The sequence below is a fragment of the Clytia hemisphaerica genome, unplaced genomic scaffold (assembly GCF_902728285.1).
Source record: "Clytia hemisphaerica strain Z4C2 unplaced genomic scaffold, Clytia hemisphaerica genome assembly, whole genome shotgun sequence".
Classification (NCBI taxonomy): domain Eukaryota; kingdom Metazoa; phylum Cnidaria; class Hydrozoa; order Leptothecata; family Clytiidae; genus Clytia; species Clytia hemisphaerica.
In genome coordinates, this window is record NW_027103598.1 from 296,419 (window position 1) to 313,246 (window position 16,828).

The 16,828-nt window shown below is 35.0% G+C and overlaps 2 protein-coding genes across 10 annotated transcripts in view; one reads left to right on the forward strand and one right to left on the reverse strand.

Annotated features, from left to right (window-relative positions):
* Positions 1-1,470: 1,470 nt before the first annotated feature.
* Positions 1,471-3,403, forward strand: LOC136801966 (chondroadherin-like). Its single transcript, XM_067058663.1, has one exon. The coding sequence runs from the start codon at positions 1,821-1,823 to the stop codon at positions 3,234-3,236; it is 1,416 nt and encodes a 471-aa protein (XP_066914764.1). The 5' UTR covers positions 1,471-1,820; the 3' UTR covers positions 3,237-3,403.
* An 8,629-nt stretch (positions 3,404-12,032) lies between these two features.
* LOC136801882 (putative leucine-rich repeat-containing protein DDB_G0290503) overlaps positions 12,033-16,828 on the reverse strand; it is a 66,360-nt gene continuing 61,564 nt past the window's right edge. For 7 of the 9 annotated variants that reach the window (XM_067058546.1, XM_067058544.1, XM_067058549.1 and 4 more), the window contains 3 exons: positions 15,392-16,564; positions 14,367-14,575; positions 12,033-13,198 (listed from right to left, as the gene is read on the reverse strand). In XM_067058546.1, the coding sequence (XP_066914647.1) occupies positions 13,052-13,198; positions 14,367-14,575; positions 15,392-16,564 (1,529 nt within the window). In that variant the 3' untranslated portion in view covers positions 12,033-13,051. The remainder of the gene's footprint in view (positions 13,199-14,366; positions 14,576-15,391; positions 16,565-16,828) is intronic. The other 2 variants (XM_067058545.1, XM_067058547.1) reach the window with 2 other exon arrangements.

Genomic DNA, 16,828 nt, shown 5'->3' on the forward strand with positions numbered 1-16,828 from the left:
ACTTTAACGCTGACCTTTTTAGGCTTTAAGCTGTTTGAGCTTTTTTAAACCAAAGATTTTCGCCTGTGGTACCAAATTACAAAAAAAATCTCATTCTTCGAAATTCTAGATTTTCATGAACCCAAACAAAATCAACAAATCGAAGTCCAAGCATATAAATAAGCATAAATTAAGGCTGAAAATGAGATTTAGCCAGGCTCATTGAGCATCGATCTGATTTTCCCGTATGCTTGTAATTGTGTAATTGTCTTGAGAGTGTGAAAAGTGTCAACATACTTATGAGGTGGACTACTAAATAGTGGTGATTTTAAGAGGACAATAACTAATCGAAAATTAACCTTAAATCCTTACTGTAAATTGTACTGTAGAGGGGCTTATAATCATTTTATAGAAGATGACTCGTTAATGGTCAAACATTTTTGCATAAGAACAAACTATCTAAGAACGTAAGGCTTCGATGACTAATTAAAAGTTTGACATCAAGATGTAAACAATTGAAATGTCAAAAGTCTTATTTTAGTTTTCGTGACACGGCGACTTAAACTCGAAATTCTGAAGTGATAATTTCTAATGTCAAGTTTTAATATATTTATCTTACAAATTCATGTAACCATTTTTAATATTTGCATTAGTATGTTTTAAGTCTTTTCGTGTTGTTGACATTTTTCTTCTATTGCACCAATATTGAGTTTGGGATGATATTTAAAAGTCATTTTACGCGTTTTTATAAGAACAACTAAATGTCTTTTTATTGACTGTTCTTATGTCCCTTAACTCTTAAAATTGACATTTTATTATCCGTATTCGAAATGTGCTATTCCATGAAAAAACCATACAGGGGGGTGGACGAACCTTTTCAAGTCAAAAAAGATTATTGAAAATGTTTGGATACCCCCTGGAAAATAAATGGCAAAATTTGCAAAAATACCCTTTGAAAAATTCTTTTCGTACCTTAAGGTGAGGGTGGACAAATTAAATCAGTCTTTTAACCCCCGGAAATTTTAGAATAACTTTTTAACCCCCGGAAATTTTAGAATAACTTTTTAACCCCTTGGAAAAATGAAAAAACACCCCCTGGAAATCTTTCTTAGATTACCCTCTGGAAATGTTCGTCCACCCCCCCCCCCTGTATGGAGATAAAATGGAATGGCCCAATCTAAGACCAAGATTGTTCCTAATTTGCAATCTTTTACCCAGAGCCATTTGCACTACTAAGCAAAGGAATGGGTTCGAGTTTGCCTAAATGGATGCATTATTATTTTTATCAGATTATTCTTACAAAGAAGTGTGTGTATTTATTTTGGGATGATATTTAGCTCATTATCTGAAGCAAACAAACGGTCTGGTATGGATATGCGAAAAAGGATTTTAACATAGGAGAAAACCGATTAATGGAACATTTATATGGTTACTGGGCAAATGAACGAAACATTATGACTTAAATCTAACATGGTGGAATAAGCTCAGAAATCATTTATGGCTATTTGATTGGTTGTCATCGCGAGTACGTTTGGATGTGATGTTAATTCAGTTCAACCTTCTGGAAGCATTTGAAAGAGTAATCGTCTATATTGGATGTAGCAAAGGAGAGAAACAATCTTTGCGTTGGAAGTATATTATCGAGTTTGAACAATCCAACTCAATAAAGACTCAACATCAACAATCTATATAAAGGAATTGATACATCACCATAGATGGTTTAACCCAAACCCTTTTTCTTCAAACTGATTCATCACCTGCTACCGAGCTTACTTTTCATATCCAGTAGCTCCTTTCGGACGCCCCCTTCATTTACCGAAATAATTTGATCGATCAGGACGATGACTTGTCGGCTAACCACCGTCTTATTTTTCATCGTGCAAGCTTTCTTGGTTGTGTCGTCAGCTGTTTCGTGTCCCCCGAAATGTATTTGCACTCCTAAAGTCGTCAATTGTGAAGATAAAGGGCTGACCAATGCTAACCTGACGACAATCGTATCCCAAATGTCAAACGAAACGGAAGTTTTGTACCTTGGACGAAACGAGCTAACAGATTTTTCTTTACATGTTTTTGAGAATTTGACCGCCCTTATGGAATTGGAGCTGGATAACAACAAACTTAAACGCGTCCCTGACAACCGTTTTGGTTACGTCAAAAGATTGAAAGTTTTGAATATGGAATACAACAGCTTGACTGCACTGAATGGAGACGACTTCAAAGGATATGGATGGTTGCACGTTTTGTTTTTATCGAATAATAATCTAGTGAGTTTGACCAAGAATGATTTAAAATACCTGGTTCACTTACGAGAAATTCACCTCGATAACAATCACATACATGGTGTTCTGGATCAAACTTTTCATTTCAACAGAGACTTGCATCAAATCTCCATTGTCAACAACATCGTTACTAGACTAGTCCCAGGCCTTTTCGACCACCTTACATATTTAGAAGAAGTTTTCTTATACGGAAACCAGTTAACTTTCATCCCAGATTTTATCATCTCCATGAATCAACGTCTGAAACGTATAGAGTTCAGTCATAATCGCATCTCAGAGATCTCGGAATATGCATTTGCCAATATGTCTAATATCGGTACCGTAGATATTGACTTATCGTATAATACGATTTCAACGTTCCAAGTTTCATCTTTTGCATTTTCTGGAGAACTTTACGTCGCTATTGATGCGAATCTATGGCATTGTAGTTGTCCCTTCTTAGCTGCTGTTCAAAAAGTCAGCCACCAGGACCATGTTATTTTTGAAGGAGGTATTTGTCAATCACCGAGTAAACTCATTGATAGAGCAATTGATGTTACTTCTCTCAGTCCGAACCAAGTTGGTTGTAATCTATGTGATATTGCTGATTGCATGAATGGAGCCGATTGTACTGTTAATGTGGAAAAGAAAACTTTCCAGTGTTATTGCAAATATGGTTTTGAAGGGCGTTATTGCGAGAAACGGAAGAGTGTTACTGAGGTATGCGGAAATCATACATGTCCGGAGTCCCAGGTGTGTGTTCCGGTTGATTACCGGAGCTATGTTTGCATGTGTTTAAATGAAAATGGAGCAAAGATGGTGTGCGATGGTAAAATAGACTCTGAGCAACCCTCTGTTTTGGTTTGGGTGATTTCTGGTGTTTGTATTGTCGTCATAGTAACAGCCGTTGTTGTCTTCGTGCTCTTTTTACGGCGCCGACGGAACAAGCATCAAAGGAATATTTTGATCGATGAAAATGATGACAATGAAGATTTATAAACTGAAAATCTTGAGACGAAAATATGTCATCTTACTCGGACACTTCTTAAGCAAATTTAATTACAGTACAGTATGTGGCCCCTAAAACGGCGATTAAATTTGAAATTTCTCTCAAATCAAGAGGAAAAGAGATTTTACAAAAATTTTTGCTGCATGAAACCCTTTAACATCTCTACTTTATTTCTTGGAAGTTCTTTTTCAAGATTTTCAATTTCAACAATATTTTTCAATCGCTTAAAGATAGGTAGCTTTTTTATAATGGCCCCCAAAAGGTTTGAAATTTTAGCGATTTCTCGAGATATCTTTAAGATATGAATACAAAGTTTTGACCATAGTTTTGAAATATGATTTAGAGGGTTTTGGGCATAAATTTATTTGATAAAATTTTTACAGTATACCCCTGGTTGTCAAAATGCAGGTTTGGGGCCCCCAAAACGGAGGTGTAGTTAAAATCAAATTATTAAGCCCAGTGGTAATAGGGGGAAAAACTATGAACATATTTGTGTTTTCCCTTAAATTTACGACCCGATGGATGTAAAATTTATGATTTTTATGAAATATTTCAAAATTTTCGATATTGCAAAGTCCAAACTGAAAATTTAGAAATTTTCAAAATAACAATTTTGATTTAACAACGTCTTAATCAAGTTTTTGAAAACAAATCTCTTTTGAAAATAGTTCCATTCATGTATGGAATAAGCTGTGAAAATTTTAGAAAAAAAGCTTAACTGAAACTGAAAATATTAAGCTTTAAAGATATTTTTCTCCTATATTTTGCAAAAAAATTACAGAATATGCCGTTTTTGCTGATTCAGCGAAAATTTTTATAAATAGTGTTAATTTTTTGTTATAAACTATTATCTCAAGGTGATAGGAGTAGAATTCCAAGATTTTTTGCTTTTTCTCATATTTAGAATTTTCGGTTTTGTCAATGCATCAGCATTCTAGGGCTCCAAAATACTGGTTGATCTTCAAGATGCTATATCTTTTACCCAGCCTCTAAAGTCACAGATGTATTTGCATTTTCTGAACGGCATTAGGTGTCGAAAGTTTCCCATACCCTGTTTTCATAACTTATGTTCAATATCCAAGGAGCTAGAGTGAGTTATGTGCAATTTTTATCTAATTTTGGTGTTAAAATATTTCCTTTAGACGCAAATATGTTATTTTGAATCTGTCTCGAACCAGCAAAAACATGCTCATTTTTAAGTATAACCATCATTCTTACAAAATAAACAAAAATCGTTTGATTCTGATAAATCTAAGAGTCAGAATCTTCATTTCAATGAAAACCTCCGTTTTGGGGGCCGTCTCCGTTTTGGGGGCCATATACTGTAGCCCTTTTCAAAGGATTCTTGCACGTAGTTTACGTCACTACAGTATGTCGCCCCCAAAACGGCGATCAAATTTGAAATTTCTGTCAAATCTAGACGAAAAGAGATTTTACAAAAAGTTTTGCTGCATGAAAACCTTTAACATCTCTACTTTATTTCCTGGAAGTTCTTTTTCAAAATTTTCAATAATTTCAACAATATTTTTCAATCGCTTAAAGATAGGTAGCTTTTTTCTAATGGCCCCCAAAACAGAGGTTTGAAATTTTAGCGATTTCTCGAGATATCTTTAAGATATGAATAAAAATTTTGACCATAGTTTTGAAATATGATTTAGAGGGTTTTGGGCATAAATTTATTTGATAAAATTATTACAGTATACCCTTGGTTGTCAAAATGCAGGTTTGCGGCCCCCAAAACGGAGGTGTATTTAAAATCAAATTATTAAGCCCATTGGTAATAGGGGGAGAAACTATGAACATATTTGTGTTTTCCCTTAAATTTTACGACCCGATGGATGTAAAAAACTTATGATATTTATGAAATATTTCAAGATTTTCGATATTGCAAAGTCCAAACTGAAAATTTAGAAATTTTCAAATGACAATTTTGATTTAACAACGTCTTAATCAAGTTTTTTTAAAAACAAATCTTTTTTGAAAATAGTTCCATTCATGTATGGAATAAGCTGTGAAAATTTTAGAAAAAAAGCTTAACTGAAAATGAAAATATTAAGCTTTAAAGATATTTTTCTCCTATATTTTGCAAAAAAATGACAGATTTGCCATTTTTTGCTGATTCAGCGAAAATTTTATATATAATGTTAATTTTTTTGTTATAAACTATTAACTCAAGGTGATAGGAATAGAATTCCAAGATTTTTTGCTTTTTCTCATATTTAGAATTTTCGGTTTTGTCAATGCTGATTCTAGAACTCCAAAATACTGGTTGACCTTCAAGATGCTATATCTTTTACCCAGCCTCTAAAGTCACAGATGTATTTGCATTTTCTGAACGGCATTAGGTGTAGAAAGTTTCCTATACCCCGTTTTCATAACTTATTTTCAATATCCAAGGAGCTAGAGTGAGTTATATATTTTTATCTAATTTTGGTGTTAAAATATTTCCTTGAGACGCAAATATGTTATTTTGAATCTGTCTCAAACCAGCAAAAACATGCTCATTTTTAAGTATAACCATCATTCTTTCAAAATAAACAAAAATCGTTTAATTCTGATAAATCTACAAGTCAGAATCTTCATTTTAATGAAAACCTCCGTTTTGGGGGCCGTCTCCGTTTTGGGGGCCATATACTGTACAGTAATCAAGTTTTTAAAGCGTCAGGTTGCTGGACCACTTTTTTAGAAACCTTAGTGCGAAGAATCTAAAACCTTTTGGAACTTGTTATATAACATCAAAGGATTCAGAAAAGTTTTACTGGCCATTTTCTATCCACCTCCTTTACTCGTTTCCAGGCCTTTTTAAGATTTTGTGACGTCATCAGGGCGGTCAAGCTAAGGTGAAATTTGAACCTCCACAAATATGGTCATATTATACATCGTTGGATCGGAAATTTGATGTAGATTTCAAAAAAGGTTTATCTCATAGGGTAAAAATCAAGTGAAAAAGAGTTATTAATGCAGAAAGTGACCAATATGACGTCATAGTTAATTTTTGCTTACAAAATCACAGAATGATTATTCGATGTTCTTGAATACACGCTTTTTTTATAAGAATACACTTTATAACTGAACTTAAGAATGCCATTTTTAATACATTTTAACCTGTAGATTGCCAATTTCGATCTTAACCTAAGAATACCGTAAGAATATTTTTGGATGATTTTCGCCAAAAAGTTAAGAATATCCATGATGAAATGAAAAAACACCATTCTTATAAAAAAAAAGCGTGTAGCTTAGACCTAGACGTTATACTTGGAAGTCAAGAGTGTTTATTTATGGTACGGAAATTTAGCTGATTAATCAAAGGGAAGGAATTTTCACTAAAAAGCCCTTTTCTTTTTATTTTGTTATCAGTATCATTCCTTCCATTTGGGCTTAAGATAGATACTTTATCATGACTTTCTCAGCCCGGGGGAGCATTCAAGGAAAACGACATACCGTAAGTGCGGCCTTTAAGGGTTCCTTTTCCAAGCTTTCTTTTCAAGTCATCTCTAATTCAAATTCAGACCCTTTTTTACCTTAAAATGGAAAAAAAATATTCAAGAAATTGTCCCGCAAGGGTCGATGTGTCGCCCAAATTTACTCTAATCTGCCTAAATTTTCTCTGTACTGTAAGGGTCAGGATTCGAAGGCCTAATTTTGGGCCGCTCGTACATTCGTTTTTTGAAACGAATGGCCCCTGGGACTATCAGGGTATTTACGGACCGGACCGGTCCTCTGACCTTAGAAACCTTAGAAACGCTAAACTTTTGCGAAAAAGTCACCCTTAGAGAGATTCTTTTGACACTCATGGCTTTTGAATTTTCGTAACCCCTAAAAACCCCTGAAAAAAGTGATATATACAGATCATCGGACTTCAATAAATCGTTAAAAAAGTGACCCTTTGAGAGACGATTTTTCTCGGGGGGAGGGGGGGGGGCAAATGGAGGGTATGGGTGCGTCCCTTGGACTTGCAAACTCCCATTAATGGTTGCAAAAATCACAAACTCAAATTTTAGCCCCACTATGGGTCGGGAAAATAGGAAAATTTCAACTTCTTGCCTCTAAAATGATCAAAATTTGGTCAATTTTTCCCCTCTCTTTAAGTCCCGCTAAGGGTCCGAGGGTCAAAAGTCGGGTGGCACACCCCTGTCGCCTTGCAACCCTAGAACACCCCGGATGTGTTCTTATCTTCTAGGATACCACAAGCCATGATTCTAAAAGCCTGAATTGTTTTTGTTAAATAATGAGTTTCGGGGACAAGTTTACTTTGATCGGGTTAAAGTGCGATGACTGCTAGATTTTTGGTTCAGTATTTGTTTGACTTTGTCCGATAAATTTCGATTATTCGATTACGAAATTTGGTCTACGAACAACTTTTTGCCTGCATACACTTGTAAAACTGCATTTTTCTCATGAACTTTTGCCGCGTTACTAACAAAGGACACGTCAATTTTAATTTGATTACCTTATCGGCCAAAACTTAGTCGGCCTTAAGGCCTAATAATTAATTATTAGTCGGCCCTAAAATTTTAGTAACCTCGTCAAAATTTAGTCACTTGAAAGCCTACTGCTTCCCAAAATTTAAGAAAAGTCGGGTTTAGGGGCCCAACCTTAAAGTCGGAACTTTGGATTTTTATAAGCACATGGTTGATTATAAAAGATGTGTCTCCTCTTCGGCGATTCATATTTCGTTTTATATGTTTTTTTTTTTGACTCGTTGTCGGACAAAATTGTTGTCGGAATACTGACGCATTCGTCAAATCAAACGTCGGGCATTTTTACTGTCGGACTAGAAAGTGTCGGACTACTGACGACCTCCCATCAGAATATATCAATACGAAAAAAGCTCAATCGATATTAGATAGCTATTCTTCTGCAGCTATTAGGGTTGACTTTGTTGCCCACTTTGTTATTTATAAAAACAAGAGCCGCAAAGATGCGGATAAATATTTCCTTTACAAATGATAAAATGATTATTGATGTCCTCAAAAGATTTCAAAGTGCTTTATCTCAGATAACATCAAGCAACACAAGTCCCCAAGAATTTCAAAATGTTTATGTAATTGCCAGTATTTCAGGATTATTCCTGTTCAAACCAAAATTATTCCTGTTCAAAATTTTAGAAAAAACAAAATTTACCTCAACATACAAAGTTCTAAAATTATAGAGCTTGGTCTCCCTAGAGAATGAAAGTGAAAACCCACGTTTCCTAGCCAACCCAGGGCAGCAAAACAGAAATTAATCAAAAGCAGTCTTACAAGATCTAAAACTATTTAAAACATCCAAAGATTACACCAAATTCCATAAAAAAGTTTGCATGCATTATCATGACCAACCATGTTTTTTGGAAAATGAACTTGCCTCTGTTTTTTCTTTCATGCTTTCATCAGAAAGTCCTATCTTCACTAGCACTGGAGACTTCTATTTTTGCTTTAGAATTTCTCAACGCCATGTAGATTGGCCCTTACGGTTTTAGCGAAGTGAGCGCAAGCAAGCGGACTGCATTCTCTTAAAGAGAATGCAAATCGCTCTATAGCCTGGGAATCCAAGCTCATAATTTTAGAAAAAACAATCCTCACCTAAAATCTAAATTATGAGTTGGTGCAAGTATTAGTCTGACACAGAATGTTAAAGCTGTGGAACCCTTGTGAGCAGACTTTTGAACTTTGGAAAACCCAGGCAACACACATATTACTTACCATAACTTTCACAAGCTCTAAAGACGTTCAAAAACTACTAAAACTACATCAAAACATCAGCCCATGTATTAAGACTTCCAGCAGCAGCCATTTTGGTTTCGAAGAATCTATGTTTCATTTTCATTTGTTTTCCTTTTTTCTGCAGAGTCAGCTTTTTCCATAAATTATGCGCGCGCATCGAAAATATCAAGATGCACGCGAAAGTACTGCTAAGTAATACGCCAAAAGCTGGCCAATCAGGCCGAACCTGCATTGCAGAGAAAAATCTCCCTGCAGGTGAGTTACCTGCACTATGGTGGCCGAGCGTTGTAATAGTGAAATTCAGAAAATTTTTGAAAAACCTAAAAAAAAAAAAAAATAAAAAAAAAGATTAAAAATAAAAAATAAAAAAAAATAAAAAAATAAAAAAAAAACAAAAAAAAAAATTAAAAAAATAAAAAATAAAAAAAAATTGAAAAAAAATAAAAAATTTTTTGAAAAATAAAAAAAAAAAAAAAAAAATTAAAAAAAAAAAGAAATTAAAAACAATTTTTAATTACAAAAAAAAAAATTAAAAAATTTAAAAAAAAAAACATTTTTGAAAAATAATAAAAAAAAAAAAAAAAATTTTTTTTAAATTAAAAAAAATTTTTAAATTACTTTTCGCGTGGCCGGTTGCAAACGGCAAGAATCCCATTTCCGTGGCCGAGGATTGTAAAGCAAAAAAAAAATTTAAAAATTTTTAGAAAAAAAAATTTGCGCGTGGCCGAGCGTTGTAATAAGGGCAAATTTCAAACCCCTTGGCCGAGCGTTTAATACGAGTGCCGTAAATTTAGCCATTGCCAATGCGGACGGCGTAGGAACCAAATGTTATATCAGTTTAAGTGAAAAAATTCTTTGGCTTTGGGCAATGAAGCAATGGTGAAAAATAGACGCGACTATTTATATTTCGTCAGAAATCAAGGTTTTCATCGATTTTCGGCTAAATAGCCTATATAAAATAGTCTAAATAGCCTATGATAGGCTAATCAGCCTATGATAGGCTAATTTGAAGGTGTTCTTGACTGTCATACACGAAGTCTGAATTTTGAAAGTGGTTGAGCGATATATAGGAACTTAGTCGACCGCGCGCACATTATACCAAAGGAGACGCGCTGCGCGCGTAATTACCGTTTTAACAAATATTTCCTTCTGGAAAGGAAATATTTAAAAAGTTCAAAGCTTGAGCTACCATTTCGCACTCGAAAAGTTGTATGTATTGCAGCACATTCGTATCTATTAAAAAAACGGGGGTTTGATAAATTGTAAGTGTTTTTGAAAATGTTGTATTTGTAATAATTTCTAAATCGTATTCTGACGAAATCCAATTCTTTTGATCAAGAATTAATATCAAAGCGCTTTTTGAGTTTTAAGTGCGTGTAATAAATATCAAAGGTGTGTTTGTGTGATTTCTTACCCCCGTCTAAGAATTCGAACGTTTTAATGTTTACATTCTATTCTATTACAAAAGCAAAGAGGGAAGACAACATGGCGTCAGAAAGTTCACTGACAACACTTTAGAGTATTTGGTGTAAAACTTTTATCTGTAACTTTGGATAAAGGTAGAATTAGAATGTCCAGTAAAGGGAAATGATTTAAGTAAAGTATGAAGAATAAAATGTGCATCAAATTAGATTCTTCGCAGTGAGGTTAACTAAACTTGAAATTTTTGAGGTCCAGCAACCTGACAAAACAATGGGATACTATCATAGCGCAGTTGGATTTAAGAAGAGTAAAATATTTTCAAATAAAGGTAACGATTTTACTTCAAGATATTTCAGACTTTTTTGTTTCTTCTTATGTTCTGATCTGTGCATCTAAGCAGTGTTGGCAAAAAAAAAAGAGGAAATTAGGTTTTTTTCTTTGCTCAATGTTATGACTGATTAGTTCAGGTCTTTCGTCTTAAGACTCAATATTGAACATCAGAGGGCGTGGGCATAAATTGCATGAATTTTTTTGCCAACGATTAAATGACAGGATTGACGAAGACAGTTGTTGACGCTCTTTTAATTCGATTTTAAGTGAAAATTTGTAAAATTGCTCGATTCTTTTAGTCAAAGCACTTGTTATACCATAGGAGATGCCTTGGAGTTTTTACAAGATACTTCACTAATTGGTCATTTAAAGTGATAGTGATGAGGCGATCTTTAGAAAAAGTAATAAGATTCTTTTATAACATCTTAACTTCTTATTTCATCTGAAACATTTGTTAGCTTGATTAGTAAGTTTATTTGAAGGATCTTCAAGTTTCATTCATCAATTTGAATGGAGGTTAATACAATCATTTGATTTCTGAAGCTTTTTAAGAGAATTGAAACAGAAATTTAGGGTAAATCTTGGACAGGAATCTTATACACGATTAGATTCCCCTATACCAAAACATATCAGGGAGGATGCGCGCGCCTTCTTTTTTAGTAGAGGGCATTTTGTAAAATCGCTAGACTGTTTTGTTAGAAGCACTTGTTATACATTTTTGGAAAGCTAAGGGGTAGGGGAATCGAAATTACTATGTTTCCAATTATTTTTCGGACACTTTGGTGTGATTTTCGGACAAATATGACGGTCTCAGGCAAAAACATAGGGTTAAACTTAAGAATATTTTAGCTCGAGAAAACGGCGGCCTGTGTATATTTTGGAAAGCCTCAAAAATAATTGGATATATTGCAATAAGGTGATTTCAGTACCTAACTCGAGTATGAGCTTCAAAAAGCGCAAAACTGGAAAAATACTGTTCTGGCTGAAAAGCCGGTTTTTTAGAGTTATATCTCGGTAGTACAGAAAAACCTATACTTGCAATATATCTCTATCTTATTTTTGAGCAGTTCCAAAAATACAACAGGCTTGTTTTCGAGCTAAATATTCGTTATTTTTAACCCTATGTTTTTGCCGAGACCGTCATATTTGTCCGAAAATCACACCAAAGTGTCCGAAAAAAAATTGGAAACATAGTAATTTCGATTCCCCTACCCCTTAGCTTTCCAAAAATGTATAACAAGTGCTTCTAACAAAACAGTCAAGCGATTCCAAAAAATCGAACAAAATTCCCCCTACTATTTCTATCATAGAGAAAAATATCCTTAAAACTGCATTTTCTTGTACTTTTCTTCCAAAAAGCATTTGGTGAAATTATATTTAATAGAAATAATAAAACTAATAAATTAAAAAAGAGATATAATAGAAAAAAACATTAAATAATCTATATTTTCTTCTTCAAACTAAAGTATTCTAGGGCCGCAGCTTTTCTGGTATTGAAAAGAATGAAAAGGCGTAATGTCGACTTAATGATACCTATAAATTTCTATTGTTCTATAACAAGTGATCTTTTGTTTCTAAGCCCCAAATTCCACCTTGGGCTTCACTTGTAAATGCCATTTTTAGCATTTAAAACCTTGCGAAAAATAACAACAAAAATCTCAAAAAGCTTGAGACACACTGAGTATGAAATTAAGCCTCCTCACAAACGACAACACTTGTTCATTTCAGGAAAAGCCTTAGAATAAACCTTTCGCCTGAAGAAAAATCAAAATTTCTAAAAGAAAGACAAAATATTTTAAATTGAATATAAAACTGGGATTTTGATACAAAAATTTTCGATAATACTACTAACATACCTACAGTTTTCTTAGAAAAAAATGTGCTCTGTGAACTTTTTGATGACGTCATCATTACTCAGCCATTTCTGAAGTCTGATAGACTATTTATTGTATCTATACGTGATAAAATGTGCTTTGTTAGCGCACCTAATGTGATGGTGCGCCATTTGTCTTAATAATAAGAAATAATTACAATCGATTTCTCTATAACGTCTTTTTTTCCGAAGCCAGTTCGATATTCCGTTCCACTTTTCGGATTTCCGTGAAAGAAATATCGGAAGAACGGGATTATTCACCGAATAACTAATTCTAATGTCACATTAAGCAAGCTTCTCCGATTCGGAATAAAATATTCACCGATTAAACTAATATCGAAATGAGCGGGCTCATTAACCATCAGTCGGCTATCAAGGAATCGTTATAAATGTTGATTTGGAATTCTTGCATTAGATTCACCTTCCCGTTTGACATGGACACCAAATCTCCTCACCAATCTGTCTGTGGTCAATGTTACCTGATATTAGCCGCCATTCCACGTGGCAATGATTTACTTTTAGAGGCTAGTGATGTTTGCGTAGAGGCTGGTTGATCAGAGGGTTGTATACTTTCCCACATACTCTTCCTTGCTGAGACTGTGCCTGACTTTCCTTCCTCCTTCTAAAAGAACAAGTGAAAAAGTTGACGTTGAAAACACTGTTTATTTGGACAGGGCAAGTAAGGCTTTGAATGAAAGTTCTGAGATGGGAATGTTGTTATTTAAATTGGAAAGGCGAAGCTTTATGTCAAAATTTTTTTGATTAAAATGTTATTAACTAGACTGATTAAGTGAGGTTTTGGTTCAGTTAACTGGGTAAACAAGGCTACTTGAAAAGACTTTCAGAAACTGTATCGTAGGCAAGAGGGGCGCAAAATTTGTGTAGGAGAGCAGATTTTTATGACACGGTATTCACAATATTATTAACCGTTCCATAAAAAATCTGCTCTCTCACGAATTTTGCGTCCCTCTTGTCTATGCTACGCTTTGCTCTTCGTAAATAGTCACAGAAAACAGAGAACTCGGTCCAATCTGTTTGTGTTGTAGCCTCTCTTTGATGGAACATATTTTTAGGTCCCGTTAAAGTTTAAGAGGTAGCTAGTGATTGTGATTTTGGTTGAATTCAACGTGCATGTCAGAGCTAATATAGTAGTGCGTCTTCAATATACGCATGCGTGTTAGGTGTAAGAAAGAAGCTGATTGGTCAGTGGAAATATGTGCTGTGTTGTGAGTGGTTGGTTTTGTTTCGAATTTAAATATGATTGGATGTTTGTAAAAGCTATATGCAATTTGATTGGTTAGTGTAAAGTAATACTAGGAATGTGGTTAGTCGATTTTATTATAATAGTCAAATTTGATTGGTTAGTTGTTGTGTCAATGTGTGCTGGGTTGTTTGTGATGTGTTAAATTCGTGTTAACGAAAGAAAAAAGAATTGAAAATAATAAAAATAAAGAAAAAGAAAACCCTGCTTGGCTTCACGTGTGTGTATGTGTATAGCGCATATTTTTTCAATAGTTTCTATTTTTTCAATAGTTTCCAATTTTTCACGCACTTATCTTTTTTTGTGTGCTCTTATTGCACTCTCTATGTCAGCTTTGACATGCTATGTTGTCATTTTCAACATTTAAAATACAAAAAATTATAAAAAATGACCTACATTGAAGCACTTCTTTTAGTTTGAATGCTCAATATAGGTCAGTGAATAAGTCATAAAATGACCACTATTGAAGCATTTCTTTAGGTATTATGCTCAATATGGGTCCGTGAGAGGCGAGAATGCGGTATCACACCTTTACGGTCACAGCCAATCTGGGATTTTTCTTTCCATCAAGAATTGCGATGTTTCGAGCAATTACCTCCGAGCGCTCTTCCAAATTTGACCACCTCTTCTTTGGATCACGCGGGCGGACTGTCTTGAGGGCGGCTTCAGTATCTGTGTGGCGCCTTGTTGCTAAGGAGCCGTCGGTATTTCTTCGCATGCCGATGCGATCTCCAGGTGCTAGGGAGAGAAGGGCGTGAGGGTGAGATATAAGTGCATATCTATACGAGCATTGATTGTGCTGTTGTGTTGCCTACCTCGGTGGGTTTTTAAATATAAAAATTATCATAGGTGATTTGGGGGTTCTTTTGCAAACCAAACTGCAATACTGGCCAAAAGTAATGGAAGTCCCCTCTATTTTGGTATGAATTCACCCCTTTATCCCCTAAACAGTGTAGAATTTCAGTTCAACTTGACTCGTCAACACTGTAGAGAGGGGGTAGGGGGAGAGGAGCCATAAAAACAGTAGAATAAGTAGAATTCCATTTATTTTTGGCCAGGATTGTAGGAAAAAGTGCAGTGCAAATTTCCATGCATGTCTTTGTTTTAACCTAGAAACGTTGTTCGTCGTATTACAATGGATAATAAAGTAATGATTGTGTATTCGAGCATAGAATGTTCGGGTACTAAGCTATAGTACTGTAATTGAAAATAAAATGAATCAAACTCTAAAAAGTTTTACTACTAATCCAGATACCAGATATTTTTGCCACGAATTCTAAACCTTTATAACATCGTTCCGTCCCCTCATATTCAGCTATGGCAAATCAGGATAAACCTGAAACCTTGAACTCTAAAAAACGCCAGGTAAAGGAGCGACCCGTTAGAGTAGACCATTTAGCAAAGTATAGAGAACTTACATAGAAAATCTAATCTGGGAGATTTCGTGTGGATTTAATTTCGCGAAAATAGCAAAAATTCGCGAATATGCAAAATGAAATTTCTTGAAAATTGAGCCGTTAAACTTTTATCTGGAAAGAAATGAATTTTCTATACCTCTTTCACGTTTTTTCTGCTCTTGCTTCCTCAACGTTTCCTCGATGGAATTCACTTCTTTATGAAGTTCCACGATCTCCGATTGTAGCTCTGAAACTCGATGACTTTCCTCAGTTTTCTCTCGTTGAGATTTCTCCCGATAATACTCGATTCGTCGCTCGTATCGCTCAATCTGTTCCTGAATTTCTTTTAATTTTTTCTGAGCTTCATCCTCCTCAAGAGTGGAGGTCACATTTTTTGTTTCAGTGAGTGTGTCCAAACTACCCTTCCTAGAAGGTGAGTCCGCAACATCGCTACCTAAACGACTTTTAAGTTCAGAGACTAAATTTTGTAATTTCGTGTTCCTCGATTCGAGGCTTTTGACCTCTTTCTCATACTTCAGTTCACATTCGATGTATTTTGACTCGGCCGCTTCTTTCTGCGTAACCAATTCTTTTATGCGGGCGCCATCAGAGCGGCGCTCAGAAACACTTTGTCTCCTTAACCCTTCTTTATAGCCCATTTTCAGTTTCTCGTCATATTGCGTCCGAATGTCTGAAATTTCTCTTTCTTGTTGTTCTCTTAACAAATCCTTCTCTTTCTCAAATTTGTTGTGTAAATTCGAAAGTTCTTTTTCATATTTCTCCTTCAGTTCTTTCGTCACTTGTTTCACGCTCACTGATTGGTCCGTCGAAGGTTTCCTTGACGACGGTGATCCGATATCAGTGACGTCACTGGCCGATCGTTTATTTTTCATTTCACCAATTTCTTTTTCGTAAAACACTCGTAATTCCTCGACAACACGTTTATGTTCGTTCGATAATTCGCTAATCTCTTGCTCGTAAGTCTGTTTATTTTCCGCGATATTTTGTTCTAACTCCTCGATACGTTTCTGTTCTTTCTCGTTACTTTCGAGACGTGTATCGCGTTGCTGTTTCTCGTAATTTTGAATTTCCCTATCATGGGATTCTTTCATATCATCAATGATGGCTTCCAATTTCAAAACTTTATCAGTCATCTCTCGGATAGCTTCCTGTTTCTCTTCACAAACCTGCATGGCCGCTGTATCGAATTCCGTTTCCCTTTCGTTCCGTAAAGTATTCAATTGAAGTTGAAGTGCTGATACTTGATCTTCCAGTTCGGCATTTTGTCGTAACACGTCTGTCGCCTTCGAATCAATGTCCGTACCTCCACCTGAAAGAAAATAGGGAAGTATTCAACATTTGTAAATCGTAACAAATGGTTGAGTCCTAAAATTTACAAAAACAGTTCAATTAACAGAACATGCCTTGTTCATCGTGTCATCATACCCTATACTAAACACGACGGCTTCTTTCTACACAAAAGCACGGAAATCGTTAACTCTTGGCGAGGCACACTTGAAGTAATCATTACTCTATACAAGAGTTCATCGCACGTTCAACGTAGCTTAGTACAGTAAGGGCTAGGGCAGGTTAG

Coding starts and splice junctions, on each gene's coding strand:
- LOC136801966 (XM_067058663.1), top strand. CDS start 1,821: ATGACTTGTCGGCTAACCACCGTCTTATTTTTCATCGTGCAAGCTTTC.